Genomic DNA, 15,442 nt, shown 5'->3' with positions numbered 1-15,442 from the left:
TCTCTTCTGGTAGTGACTTACTCGTTAATAAGCCAACATCAGTCACTTTTCTAACCTCATTGCCAATAAGCAGCAGAGCAGAAACACCTTCCAATCAGAAAATGCTCTACAGCTTTTCAGTCCCACTGTGCTGGGGCCTAAAACTTGTGAACCTAATGAATGCACAGACATACACAGTAAGCTTCCTCCATGTTACACTTAAATCTCTTGCCTGCGGTGAGCAAACGTACAGGGGGAGGCAAAAACCTGACAGGATTTAAATACGTGGTACTTGAGCAAAGCATCTGTGAAATCCTGTGCAAACTGTGTTGCTAATGCTACTTTTTCATATTCAGAAGTGCAGATGATGAATCTCGCTACTTGTAATTCTTCTTATTTTCAAACTTGGAGCACTGATCTCACGCCAACAGCCCCTCACCTCATCTGCTTCTCAGCAGCCACCACTGCCATTAGCCAGCTACTGCCCTGACCCAAACAAGTGTTGAAATAAGTGGAGAGGGACATGGAAAATCACACTCTGGTGTGTGACTGCAGTGCCTTCTCCTTCACGGACCACCTATTGCTGGAGTAACATCCATGGGTCACCATACCGCTGTTCCTATGAGTAGCTGCTGCTGCTCTGTCATCGGAGCTGAAAAAAAAGCGCACCCTTTCCCCTGCTCTGTTTCCTCTGCACTTGGTAAGGAAGCAACTTGAGTGGGAGGAGAGAAAGGAGAGCAAGCACAAAACCACAGAAGTAAGCAACTAGGAGCAGAGACCAAACTTTCTGCCTCTCATATACATGCAAACAGCAGACTCTGATTGCAGCCGGCCCTTGTTCTAGCCCCTCTAGTTGTACCATCACTCACAAGTATTGCTGCAGAAGCAACTGCTTGTCACCGTACTGAGCTAGGTTATTTCCCAGACCGTGCTCTGAGCACAGGTATCTTTACCAAAAGACAGTATGTCTTTTATGTACTACAGGGATGGAGTCTCAAGCGCTACAGCCAACAGCTGCAATAGGAGGGTTTTGATTTCTCTTAGGTAAATAGCTCTTTTTAAGTAAAACAAGCTAGCCATTTGTAGCTGTTTCAGACCTGCCCTGGTACACTGAATACGAGAGTGACCTTGATTTTTACATCATTTCACCAAGCAGCCTTAAAGGGACTTACTGTGCTTATAAAGCTTGAGGGAAGAAAAATAGACAGCAGGAAATCCTGTGACAGGCTTGTTTTGGTGATCACGTGAGAGAGACGGTAGTAAGAGAAAAAAAACCACCACAAAAATCCTAAACACAAGAACACCTGTGGCAAACCTGCAAGTGGGAAGACTGGGACTTCCAGGCCTCTCACTGATCCTCCTGGCATTACTGAAATGACTCTGGCAGCAAGTGTAGACAAGGTAGGGATTAGTTTAGGATTCAGTGCTGGATTTAAAAAAAAAAGTTCATGAATGTTTATGTCAGGAGTACCCAGATGACTTCAGGTAGTAGTACAGTATGCAGACAGGTAATGGAGTCTATTTGCACGCTGCCTCCTCACTACAAGCCCTCTCAAAAGTACACGGGAATTCCAGCTCAGCCGCATTTAAAGAGTATTTGCTTCCAGACACTGTGGCTTTCAGGAAGGTCAGCCCCAGGCCTGGGACTGTGTGGCACTGGCTGGTGTGAATGCCCACAGAGGGAAGGTGTGCTTAAATGGGAAAGTTATGGAGTAGATGGGCTGGAAGGGAAGAGGAGCACTGTTCTCCAAAATCATGTCCCTCTGGAGCTGATGTGGAGAAGGGTGAGATGAGCTGCCCCAGCGTGGGCAGGACACCGGTGTCAGAGCTGGTGGTCAGTCACCGCCCTGGTCAGCAGCCCTGCCACCATGGCTCTGCTCCTGCTCCTGCTCCCTGCCCGCACAGCACTGCCTGGGCCACAGGCAGTGCCACTGTGGATGAATGGGGCTGCCTGCACCCAGAGGGCTGCCTTTGCCTCTGTGGGGATCACTGACATGCTTAAAAGCTGTGGCAGCCTTGGGAAGACGCTCTCTTTTTAGAAGCAAATTTGCATTTACCTTCTTTTCCCTGTGTTTTGCTTGCTCTTTTGCACAACTGCCATTGTCCTAAAACAGGGATCTTTGTTTAGCCGTTCACCTGCTCCCAGTGCTCACCCCCTCACTTGAGGCTATCATCCTGCTTCTTGCATTGGTCTCACTGGCAATCCTATCCCCTTTCCACATCTAAAGGGAGATTGTAATTTCAGGCGGGGAAGAGAAACTGCTGGAAATTAGGAAATCCTAAGAAACAAACACTCTTTTTCACACAAGTGTCTCTAACAGTGATGACAAGGGAAAAACAATGCAGGAACGACAGGGTATGGTTAACAGGTGGCCCAAAGCCCAGATTTCAGGGTGCTGTTAGGGTCTCCAGTTGTTCCAACCGTTAACGGTGAGTGTGGCAGCCAAAAATCTTTTTATTTAATTTTTTGTTGTTGTTGTTAATCTGTGCTTAGTGGGACTTTGCCAACCAGTTCCCTCATTGGACTATGGCAGAGGTTTTGCAACTCCAGCAGACTGGTGAGGACCAGAGCCCCGCACCCGTGGGGTGGCACCAGCTGATGGAAAAACAGTGCTCCCAACCCTGGTACCTGCCTCTGGCTGCCTTTCACGTACTTGTCTCTGATCTACAACACCTCTAATGGATTGAGCCCTGCTTGTGGACACACAGGTTCCTTCCTTTCCAGGCACCAAGACAAAACTGCAATCTGCAGGACGAATAATTACTGTCAGTCCCCTGTCTTTGCTGTATAGGAGCTGTTTGGGGAGAGGGGACAGAAGGGACTGGCTCAGTACTCAGTTTGAGATATTTGATTTTCCACCACTCAGACATGGATCGGCTAAAAGGAAGCAGCACAAGATTTCTCCCCCTCCTCGGGCTATCAATGACTTCTCTTTGCTGGGGAAAGCCTCCCTGTCAGTTTCCTTGCAAACAGCCCTCTGTCACAAATATTCTTGGGCCCAGAGGCACATAACTAGGCATATTTTATACACTGGTTAATAAATAAACAAAGCCCTTTGATGGCCTTTCCAACTCCGCACAGGGACGCAGGGCTCCTCTCGGACCGAGGCCAGCATCACATGCTGGAGCTGGGCAGGGAGATGCTGCGTCGTCACAGGGCAAGGGGCAGATTGCTAACTTTGACAAGATAAAGGAGGAGCTGGCGTGTCTGCTCAGAGCAAAATAAAAAATGTCTAAGGAAATGGTAAGAAGGTTTCAGTAGAGAAAACCCTAGGGAGACTCCGGTCTGAAGAGATTGTTTAGGCTGAAATACAGGCTTTTCTGTTTTAAATTAGACCCCAGAAAGGGAGTTATTTTGGAATATACAGTGTGTATCTTCTGTTTGATGCACCACAGGCACAACGGCGGTTTACCATCCCTGTTCTGGGGTGATTTATACACAAATGAACTTGGCAAAGAACTATCTTTGCATGAGTTTTGTAAAACCAAAAGCTAACCTGGCCTGATTATCACACAGATGGGACACAGCCAAAAGCTTTCAGCTGAATGGCTGTTCCCTTCCAAGACTTGGTGGTCTGGATACAGCAAAACTGAGATTCAATTGATCTTGATGTTGGTTTTGCAAAAAAGAATTCTGCTGAATTTTGGTTCTGAAAAAAACAACTCCAGAAGTCCTTGGGAAAGAAATTAACAACTCCTTAAAATAGCATAGCTTGAAGTCTGCTTTCCTCCACAGTATCTTCTACAATGTATTGCCTGTTCTGCAAGCCTGTAGTCGTACCAGGCGTGATCATCACTAAGTGAAACCGAGCTTAGACTTCAGCAATGAACTTAGTGGTTTCGCTCCAGTCCCCAGAAGAAACATTTGTCCTCAAACCATCTAGCTGTCCTGCTCTTTACCTTGGAGAGGCAAAGTCAGTAAAGCAGTGAACGTTGCAGGTAGGATTGAAACAGACTGGCAGAGCAATGAGGCTCCAACAGCCGTAAAAGCAGTCAAGTCTGAGATAGAGATGTTTTTGCAAGTCCAGAATGGCAGAAGATTTTGGAATCTAAGTGCAGTAACACTGTTATAAAGGACATAACAGATGCCAATTCACTGAGTAAAATAATAAGCACAGCCTATATCTGCTGCCATTGCTACTGCCTCATCTAAAGGGCAGTTTTGGCCAGAATGACCCATGCTCTGAGTCACACAATGGGGAAAAGGTCGTGACGCTGCTCGGGAATCTACCTTGCTTTGGCTCCCTGTCAGCACGGCTAGAGGACCGATACCTGTTATGGCACGATGTCCACATGTGGCAAGACAGATCCAGTTTAGTCCCCTGCATCCCTCAGGACCCACACTCACCCAGCTAAGCATGTACAGCCAGTTAAAAAACACACCTGCACATGGCCTCATCATATACTTTGTATGGGCAGCTAACAACATGCGTGTAGGCCTTTATGTCTGCGTATTTTCTTGCAGTGTCTGAAACTAGACTGATAAAAACACCTCTTCAAACTGATACTCAGCTTCATTCTCTGTTACCCAAACATTTCATCAAAGGCCATTTACCTACAAAGCAGACATCTCAACCCATGGCCAGACACGCCACATACCAAAACCTTTTGAAAACAAGGCACCAAAACTACATTTATCCCTCAATAGCACAGGGGTGACAGCCATTATTTTATAACTGCAGTATTTTGCGAATTCTAAAAGACTTAAGTCTCGTAAGGTGATTTTACCATTAATTAGTTAAACACACTCATCCCTGGGGTGCAACACAGCAGCTGTTTCAGCTGAGCAGCAAAGAAAAGCTAAGAGGGCAAGGTAGCTTGGTGGTAGTGTCCCCAGGAGAAGCCCTCCTGCTCCGAGCATCCCAGCGCTGCCACCCCACACTAGGGAACCGTTCTAGTTCCAGCAAGGGAGGACTGCAGCTCTACCCACCCTCCCAACCATGCCCCCTCCCAAAGGGTACTAACCCTTTTCCACCTGGGTGCGTGAATATGGGCTCTAATGGAGCAGGTGTCTGTTGCAGCCTGAGCCCTGCATTTCTCAGGATGTGGATTTTCCTGGGAAGCTGTTCATACATGGATTATCAACCCAGAAGGGATCTCTCTGGTCATTCATCCCTTTGACCTCCTGCAAAATGGAGATCACAAAGCCCACCTCAATGATCTCCCCTTCAAACTGCAGCATAAAAAAGAAAAGGAAAAATAAAATCCCGGGAAGATACCCCATGATGTCAAAAAGCTGTCACAGCTCTTTGATCGGTTGCTCTGTGAACAAGCCTGCATTTCTAGCCTAAGCGTGTCTGGCTAAAACTGCCAGCTGCAAAGCCCCGCTCCTGCACTGCGAGCTGGGCAGAGCAGCCCTCCATCAGCAGCTTCGGTTCCTCACACAGGCACCTCCAGACCATGGCTGCGTCACCACGTACCTCCGTGAAGGGTCACTAATCAGGCCCAGGCCAACTCAGCTCATGATAAGTGACAAGACGAAGGACTACGGTGACTGGGGGTCAGGCTGGGACCACTGTCCCGAACAAGGGAGAACGCCTGGACAGCCACCAGCCAGGTCCTACATGCGCAGGCTAAGGATGTTACATGAGAAACACTTTGCACCACAGTGAGTTTTGCACCACAGGCTGAAGATGGGTGGGAGGAAGGAGGCTGATCCTCTTCACAGCACTCCCCCTTTTAGACAGCAACTCTGGCCCCAGTACTGACAAAATCTCCGACTTGGCTGGAGCAGTAGCGCAAGGAGTGGCTGACGAAATGGGGATGGGGCAGGAGAGCCCCTGCGCAGCCCACCACTGCTGGTGGGGAGCGGGGGGAGCGATGCGTGCGCGACAAAGCGCCAGAGCTGCTCAGCCATCAAGGCCAGGGCAGATAAAAACGTGCTGGGGCAGGCCTGCTGAGCGAGAGGACCCCACCCCTAGTTCCCAGTCTGCTCTGGGGTCGTTCCCCTTTAGTAAAGGCCTCAGGGCCTTAAGTGCTCACAATAGATGTGACGCCCTTTGTCATTTTGGTGTGGAGCCAGTGGCAGGGCCCAGGGTGCGCCCTGTCCCCACACCCCGCCAGGCTCTGATGGCGCTCGTGCCCTTCACCAGAGGCGCGGGCCTGGGGCAGGCACCGGGGATGTGGCTGGTGCTGCCCTCCCAGAGGGGGATTCTCGGCGGCGAGGGGGAAGTTCCTGCAAGGCCCACCTTAGCCTGGCGTGCCCTGCCTCTCTTGGGCCCCTCTACAGTCAGGAGCGAGACTTTTCTCCCTCCAGATGCTTCCAGAGAGCACTGGCTTAGCCTGACAGAAACATCCCTGATGGGACGGAGAGCTCCTGATGTTGGGGGACCCAGTGAGGGCCCCTGAGCTGCACCAGCAGCACAATACCAAGTCCGTTCCTCTCACAAGAAACTGAGCTGAGGGATCCAGTTCATCTTCAGGGCACATTACATGGCAGCAACAGCTAATTGCTCATGTAAAGTCTGCAAGCAGCCCTGGGACTGTCTTAGCTTACGCTGGTCTATGCAGGTATGGGCCAAGAAAGAGCATGGAGTTTGTTTAAAGACACTTATGTCTTCCACCTCCGGAAGAAGAAAACCGGCCTATCTTTTATAAGAAGACGAAAGGCCTTACATTGCTCTGAGAATGAGCAGGATCCCACACAACTTTCCTCACTTGAAAGGATTCGGCCATCACATTCTTGAGGGTAGTGTTAAACAAAAAAAAAAAGAGGGAAAACAAAAAGCAAGTTGTTAATAAAATATGGGGACGACCTGGGAATTTGCTCCCAAAAGCCCATGATAAAAAACGTCCAGCTGACAGCCGACCCCTACATTGTATTTCCCAGCACTTTGCATCGTCTTTCCTTAAATACAAGGGGCACAGGGCTTCTGTCACTTATTTGGAATGCCTGCTTAGAGTCTGAGAGGTTTTACTCTGAGGAAGCTTTTCCCTCACGGTCAGCTTAAATGTGCCATTTCTTGAAGTCATTCCCTTGTCTTTTATACTCTAGCAAGCAAAACAAATGTAAATTAAATGGAAGGCACATGAAATCTTTATAAAGTCCTGTGTTTCCCCTAGCATGAAAGTTCCTTCTCTTTGGAGTGGAATGGATCTTTACTCTATGCTGTATTTTTTCCCATCAGAAAATGAAGAAGAATATAAATTTTCCTCATGACTTGAATTTAGCTTCATCAGCAGCTCCCTGCTGATGTAATTCAACCCAATGAGATTTTTCTTTTTCTTACTTTTTTTCCTGGTGAGCTGCTGCCCCTTCTCCCCTCCTCCCATCAATTCAGGTATGGAACACAAGGGAGGAATTAGACAGAACTTATTGTCTAACAAGCTGCAACTTCAGACTGGGCAGGAATAACATTTAAAATATAAAAAACAAATTTTATCAAGCCTTTTCCTCCCCAGAGACTGCCACAAAAATATTCCTTGTTTGTTGCTGAGAATGAACCATTTTTCTCTTTCATTTCTGCTTTCCGTCACATATTTCATTTTGGCTGCCCCTTCTGTCTTTCAGCTAGGGACCTAGGCTGCTAATGCAGAATCACAGATAACTCAACAACAAAATGCCTGTATTATCTTTTTTTTTTTTTTCTTCTGCTCTGCCTGGTAATTGCAAGCCTAAAAGCTTTTACATATTTACCACAGAAACATGTCTCTCCTGGAGGATGAGGCTGTCATCAGGTAGAATATTTCATTTAATAAGTCTCTTCTGAGGTATAAACTAGGGTTGGAGATTTTTTTCTGGCCTCCTTCAGAGCAAAGGACAAGCAGATAAAAATCAGCTGCTGCAGTGCTACACTGTCAAAGTTACTGTTCCTGTGAAAATTAACTCTTCCCAAGCTCAGAGATCAGGTGAGCTTTGCCACTGTGATGCTTATGAACTAGGAAAACGGTCTGTTATCCACTCATGTTGGTTTTTTGTCCCCCATTCTCCCCATCTATAAGACAGATTTCTTTCCTGTTTACAAACAGAGCAACTACCCTGCTTTTCTCTAACCCATCTGATGAGCTGTGGATGCTGCCAGGACTGATTTTCATTAAATCAGTCATCAAGAAGGATCACATTTTCCCTCTTCACCCCCATTTCACAGAATCACAACAACAAAAACATGGCCTGAACATTTCTAAATTCAGCTGTCATCTAAAGACAAATTCCCTTCGCCCCCACCCCTGAGGAAGCAGAATTGCTTGTCTCTGTCCTTGGGATGTTGAATTAAGCTGACCGGTACCAAAGAGAGGGTCTGAGGAGAACATCTACAGAGACAGTTTGTGTCTTGGAGTCAAGACAGAGGGAGAGGATGACCTTCCAGGGTTATGAAAAGAGGCTGCTTTGCTGAAACTGTTCAACAGCCTGAAGAGGGATATGGCCAGTTCACACGTTTCGCTTCCGGCACGCCTACACAGAGGTCAGAACTCCATCCTAGCTCATAACATACCTGTAGTTAAAAGCACTGTGAGTGGGAGTCGATAGTCTGTGACAGGTCCTCAGTCCAACACCAAATTACTGACAATACTCATTCATCCATACCAACAGCTTCCCATATGGAGAAAGGTGTTTCCAGCCTGGCCAGGCTGCCTGCTCACCTGGAGCAGAGCTGATGGGAGCCAGCCAGAATACTCTCATTGTCTCTAGCAAGCTCCACAGCCTGTGTGAAAACTACTCCTTGACAAAGCATCTTCTGCATCCACATAGTTTTTCTGTGGGCCAACCTTATTCTTGTAAAGTCCTGGTTTCACATATGTATAAAGACTGGAGAACACAGCTGAAATATGGACTGATTGTTTAGGTTAAGGTCTTTCTGAAACCAAGAACCTACTTGCATTGACTTGGAAAGGAAATGGGGACTCTCCAGGTCCATCCTCTCTTCTGGAAACAGTCCCAGAGAGAACAAAGTGCTGACAGAGGTGAAAGGCTTTCTAAACTGTAACTGGCAAACTCTGTTTTTACAACATTTTATGGTTATTTACAAATTTACAATGGTTTTCAATGCAAGTAAACTCCAAGAGGTTAGGATATAATTTTTTCTATCACCAACAAGCCATTCTAAGAGCCATCCCAGTTTAGGATTAAGGGATGACTCTCATTCATTTACAGGAATGTAGTAAAATTCCCATAGGTAAAATATTTCTCCTAGTAACATTACATGAGCCCAGTGTCTTACCTGTAATATCTGGATTGAAGGTAGGTAGAACACACAGCTTTAGACACATGGCTAGCTGAACCGAAGTCTATGACCTTGACCCTATATGGCTGTCGGGATGGGTCTACCAACATGATGTTCTCTGGTTTGAGATCAGCATGAATCAGTCCCAGGCTTTTCAGCTTCATTAGGGCAGTTGCTACCTGCTGGAGAATTGGTCGAATGTACTTAAGGGGCAAGGGACTGAATTTGTTTTGTTTTAGGAAATCATAGAGGTTCTGCTCCAACATTTCAAAGACCAAGCACGTGTGATTCTTGTGCTGGAAGCACTCGTATGCGCGGACAAAGTTGTAGTCATCTGCACTTTCTGTGCTCAGACGAGCCAGGATGCTCACTTCAATCTGGCCTTGCCGGGCATAGGAGGGATGGTTTTTTAGGATCTTGATAGCCACAATCTCATTAGTGCCACGTTTCCAGCATTTGACTACTTGTCCGAAGGTTCCACGGCCAAGAAACTCTAACACTTCGTACGTGTTGGTCATGGAACAGAGCACCTCATGTTGCACCAGTTGGTAATCCCCTTCACTGTTGGAGCCACTGTTTTTGGAGGTGGCTGTGGAGGTGGTGGCGGTGGCTACAGTGGCCCCACTGGCATTGTTCTGAATCATTGGTGGATGCTCTTCGATGATCTGCACGCTGCTTGTGTTCTCGATCTCCTCACTCTTGCGCTTAAGTCCACATTTTTGGTAGGTGTCCAGAAGGCTCACAGTGCTGCGACGCATCAGGTTGTGTGGCCCGCCCAGTGCTTGCCCAGACACTGCAACCACACCAGAAGTGCTGTTGGCGGATGTCACCACGATGTGCCCTGTGCTTGCTGGGAAGATGATGGTCTGTTCATAAGGGATGCTTGGATTGGGGATCTGGAGGGAGGCGTTGACGGCTGCTGCGGCGGCTGCTTGGGAGGACTGCACGTTCTTGCTCTGGCTGTAGACTTTGCTGTGTGTGCCGTACCCAGTCATATCCCAGTTCGAACTCGGCTCCACTTTCAGTTTCTTCACGCTACAGAAGGCACTTGACTGAAGGGTGTGAGGAGAGAAAACTTGCACATGCGAGGCCATACCTGCAATACAACATCAGAGTGAAACCACAGTGTCAAGATGCCTTCCCCAGCTTTTTTCATTTTTTCAGTGGCAGGAAGGGAAAAAGGGAAAACAGACTTCAGATCCAGCACACGCACACACGCAAAAATCAAGTTCTTCCAGAAATATGTATTCAACACAAATAAAATATTATGCTCTAAAATAAATCACTAGCCCTGATTGAACTATACTAACAACCACCAAGATTCCTGCTCTCTTGCTCTCCCCCTTCTTATTTTTAATAACAGGAATGTAAATGTTATTTTTACCTCCTCTGCCTAAAGAGACTTCTATTCCCATTGTCTCCAGGAATATATCTAGCTCTCAGGAAGATCTGATGTCAAATACTAAAAAGTATTCTGCCTATGGCGGCCAAATCTCAAATCCTCAGGCTCATCCTACATTAAACAGTTTGGTGGATCTGACTTAAGCCCTCCGTTTATTTCCATAAAAGCACTGTGTAGCTTCTGGCCTGTAGAGAGCCAGGATAGGACCAGGAGATGATACACCATGACAAAATGGAGGTGCGTGGACAAAGTTGAGGAGCCAGGACAGAAACAGCAGACGATGTTTCAGGTTGCTTGCCAAGTCTGCATGTGGGAATCATGCACAATGCTGGTCTGTGCTCAGGGACACTGGAGATGGGAGTTACACAACATGAGCTTCACTGTGTGCTCTCAGTTCTCCCAGATTTATAAAACTGTGTTCATCTATTCTTATTCACAGTGACAATACCATCACTGGAAAACACATCCCCTGGAAATGAACAGCTTTGTTAATGAAGCAACATACACATTAGCATGTGGCAGAACTAGGTCCTAATATAACTTTACGTTTTAAGAAAAGACAAAAACCTATTTTACTGCAAGCTTCTTTGGTTCTAGAAGAGTTAATGATCTTCGACATCTTTATTTAAAAAAATCCCACCACACAAAAAAAGAAACCCACAACCTCATAACCAAAGTGAAAATAAAATATCACTGAGACAGACTTACTGAAGGATTCTGAGTAATATTACACTGAAACAGAAAATGCTCCTATTCAGAAAAAAAGACATGGTCCACAGAGAAGAGGACATCTAAGTCCTGACCTGCTGCCAGCTTTCCCTGCCCAGGTTAGGGATGGTACTGCTGGGGCAAAGGTATTGTGAACAGCACAAATCTATGGGGATTCCTGGAGAAGGAGTCAGCACCTGGCAGGAGTTAAAGCAGAAAGGCATAGCCTCCTTCACCCTTCTATCTGTCGTCAGTGTTTCTTTTTAATAAACCAGAATGACTAGAGAAGAAAAAGACAATATGCTGAGCTGGCATCTTTGCTGAATTATTAAGCACAAACATAACCTTGACTTGTTTTCAACTTTAAAAAGTTAAAAGCTGAATGAATGCATCAGTGATAAAACCACAACAAACTCTGCAGTGCACATGGATGACTTCTTCATGTGGAGACGTGCAAGTATCTAACACTCGTCTTCCTTTCCTAAAAGAAACCCATTCTCCTCTAGTTCGTGTTGCTCTTCGGAAGATTTTCTGGAGCTTATGTGTACACATACACACTCACACACATGCATGCATAAACATATATACCCATATAGAAAAATACGAACATTAGTCCACACTTCCAGTGTGGAGTAGGATGGTCAAGCAAACACGCCTGAACACACCCAACACCCATCTTCCAGTTCATTCCCAGCAGCCCAAAGCCCAGGAATTGCTCAGGAGAGGGGCACTGTGGCAATCCAAAAACCACTGTACGCAACTACACAGAAGTAACCAGCAAAGCAATCACTCCAGTTTGCTTCAACACCCCCACCTTCATCCCTGCTGCAGCGATGAATTTGTGAAGACAGGGCAGACGCAGAAGAAAACCTCTATCAGGACATGTGGGGAAACCCTCAGCGCTGCTGGAACATGCAATGCAAAATCCCACTACCCCACTCTAGCAACGAAGCCCTGCAAAACGCAGTGTGCCCTCCTTTGCAGAGTGACCTCTGGCTTTGATGTGATTTCTGATGCCGTTTGCTGCAATTTGTATTAACTGCCCCCCACCAACCTCCTTGGCAGCAACTTCCAAGGCCCATATGTCTGGGTCCTTAGACGCCCCCCTCCAGCTCCCTGCCCCTCTAAGTCCTTTCTCTCCTCTCTCCTTTCCATGGGGTGATGATGTTGCCACGAATGCCGTAGCATGTGGCATGCAGCAAGCTCAGAGAACCGCAGCACTATTACTCAACTTGTCATCCTGGACACAAATATTGTATGTGAGTGAGCGGAAACTGTGTTTGTTTTTCCACTGATTAAGAAGAGTCATGGTGCTCCTTCTAGTACAGTATTGACCTGCCTGGAGAGTGGGGTTGGTTTGATGTATGTTTTCCCCCTGGACGCGAATAATAAAGCAGATGTAATTGGTAACATATTGTGGACCTAGCAGAGGTGTAATTTATAGCTTTATGGCTTTCATTCCATAGTATGCTTGAGCAATATCTCTTCACACAAAATAAAAAGGGAAGAAAACGATTGACACAGAACAAGGAGAGAGGTTCTTCTCACACGGTCCTCTAAAGATAACACCAGAAGACCCAGGCACCCCAAATTAAAGTCAGGGATGTGAACTGCAGCAGCTGCAACTTTCTTAGCGCCGCTGTAAAAATCAGGATAATCGTCACCATTGAGAGACAGACTTTCAACTGGTGCAGGCTGGCAGGGCTCCAGCTGATATCAGCTGATGCTAAAAACAAGGTCAGCAGTCACTCAATGTTGTCAACGTCAGATGGCTGCCTGTGCCCCTCGGTGAAATGAGTTGTTGTTAGGGACTGGTTTCCACATCAACAACCAGCCCCTTGCTGTCCCTGCAACACTGCTGGCAGCCTCAGCAGGGGGACAGGAACAGGGGACAAACACTCACTCACCCTGGTACCCCAAAAATGGAGGGCGTGGAGGAAGCAGGGCTGTCTTGCGGCTAAAGGGAGGACTTTGGACTCCTCTGCTGCCACTTCCACCCTCCTCAGAGGTTATGTCTCATTGCAGGAGAAGTATTTTTTTTTCTCCCCTAAAAAAAGAAGTATGAAATCTTCTTCCTTCCACCCAAAATTATCTTCTCACATTTGAGGTTTTAGGGGCACACGTTGTAAGGAGAATAACTCGGACAGCTCTTCAGCATAGTTCGATACCAAGAAATTACAGGCTGATTGACAGCTTGGTGATCAGAAAAGAAGGCTTCTGCAGCGAAGTAATTTTTATTGCAAATTTGCCTGTGCAGCTAATGTGAGAAAAACACAACCCTAAATTTCCTGAGAACACTATCAAATTGTGCTGGTGGCATGTTCTTTTTTTTTAAAAAGGATCTTTACTCCATGGCAATAGCAGAAATAGTAATAAATGTGAATAAAAGTTGGATGGTTTGTTACAGGGATCAAATTCCTCATTGCAGCCTGTAGTAGGATTTACAACTTCAGCCTTTTGATTACCTAGGCCAACAACAGCTTGGCATGATGCCCATGAAGAGACAAGGTGGCAGTAATGGGGAAATCCATGCAAACCAAGCCCTGTGACAGTGATGCCCCCAGCACCTGTCTCTGGGGAAGGAGCATCCTCACTCCTGGAGTCTTGGAGAGGTGGAGGGGCCATAAGCCATGGGGGTAGGGAAACAGGCAGTTTCACTTGGGAGAAGTCCTCTTGAACTTAGGTCTGCCAAGAAACCTCCTGTGGGAGGCTGGGCCTTTCTTGCTGCCTCCCTTTGTCCCAGGAAGATCCTAGCAGACACCTTGCCACGTTTTGTGTGGGACGGCCTGAGGCTGGCCCCCAGTTCCCCTCCTTTTGTTCTCTGACAGCAGCAGAGATGAGGATGCTTAGGACAAGCATCCGTGCACACTGAGCACTCCTGCTTGCCTGAAGCCTGGCTCCGCAGCCCCACCTGTGCTAGCAAAAGCTTTGTCTGGACTAAGGCAAGTGGTGACAAGGGCTGAACCCTTCTGGGCTCAGGCTTGGTCCTTGCCTTGGCAGGGGTGCAGGGCAGCCTCCTGCAGCCCCAGTTAGCCAGTCAGGCTGTAGCCAGGACTCCGCAACAGCTAAATACAAGCCCTGAAGAGCACAGGTCTAATCTTTATATCACCCCTGCACACGGCGAGTCTCTGGGCTGGGAGCAGAATCAAGGTTGGACACCATGCATTAAATAAAATTGATAGCTCCTTTCTTTAATAATAAGTTTTAGTGTAGCCATTTAAAGCTCTCACACAATTGACAGTAACTGGATTTAATGGGGCCTCCCCTGTCCTTGATACGACTCACATAACTCCCCGTAGCATCCACATGAGCTGATGTACGTAGTATGCAGCCAGGAGACAATGTTAAAACAGCCTGAATGACTTTTAGTAAAAGATTTGACTTTTTTTTTCCTTATAACTCCTCCCACGTCAGCTTTCACTTAATAATACTTTAGCAGGTGCTATTCACAATTCGGATGGCCTTCTTCTGCATGCATACACAAATCACGCAGCCGCCTCACTTGTAGTGCCAACAGGTTTCAGGAAAGCAAATGAGGTAAAGTTCCCTATCCACCCACCTCACCCCAAAGGGCAAAAAATACACTGTGGGGACTAAAGAAGGAACAGTTTGAAAGTCACTGATTTTTTCTTCTGCTTTACTTCTAGCACTTATTGCTGATTTATAAACGTGGCCTTTGCAGTGGCAAGAGACCAAGCCCCCGCCCTGTATTAAGTAGGCAGTAAGACCTTTTGCGGTACCTGCAGAGCTGCCAGTGCACTGTAACCAGAGGCTGCTTGCTGACTGCTGCCAGAATGACAGTGCCTGCTTGAAAAATACCGTCGAAAGCACATGGCATGTGTTCAGCATATAAATGATGCACACAAGACACTCCTGAAATAAATATCTTCCACTTCTCCCCAGAGAGGCACAAGCCTGCAAACTCATATGCACGCCCGGGTTAAGAAGGCAATGAAAAGGGGATCTGCCAGGTATGGCTAATGTATTGCACATTCACAATAGCCGTGTCTCAAGCACAGCACTCTTCTTCACGGTTGCCTCTATGTGGCCCCTTTCGAAGCATCGTCCCTGGTACCACTGCGCTCTTGGAACCTCCTTAAAATTTATGTCCCTGGAGGCTACACAAATTCCTTCCCTTGCACTACCAAATGTTTGGAGACAACCTCAAAGTGGAGTTCAGACCTCAACAGTC

The 15,442-nt window shown here is 46.9% G+C and overlaps 1 protein-coding gene across 1 annotated transcript in view; it reads right to left on the bottom strand.

The window, feature by feature from the left end:
- Positions 1–15,442, bottom strand: part of HIPK2 (homeodomain interacting protein kinase 2) — a 132,582-nt gene that overhangs the window by 78,990 nt on the left and 38,150 nt on the right. Inside the window, exon 2 of the mRNA XM_059817194.1 lies at positions 9,138–10,236. Coding sequence (XP_059673177.1) covers positions 9,138–10,236 — 1,099 coding nt within the window. The remainder of the gene's footprint in view (positions 1–9,137; positions 10,237–15,442) is intronic.

The sequence above is a fragment of the Gavia stellata genome, chromosome 4 (genome assembly GCF_030936135.1).
Source record: "Gavia stellata isolate bGavSte3 chromosome 4, bGavSte3.hap2, whole genome shotgun sequence".
Taxonomy (NCBI): domain Eukaryota; kingdom Metazoa; phylum Chordata; class Aves; order Gaviiformes; family Gaviidae; genus Gavia; species Gavia stellata.
The sequence above is the reverse complement of the archived record's forward strand: the minus strand, read 5'-3'. Positions and strand labels throughout refer to the sequence as shown.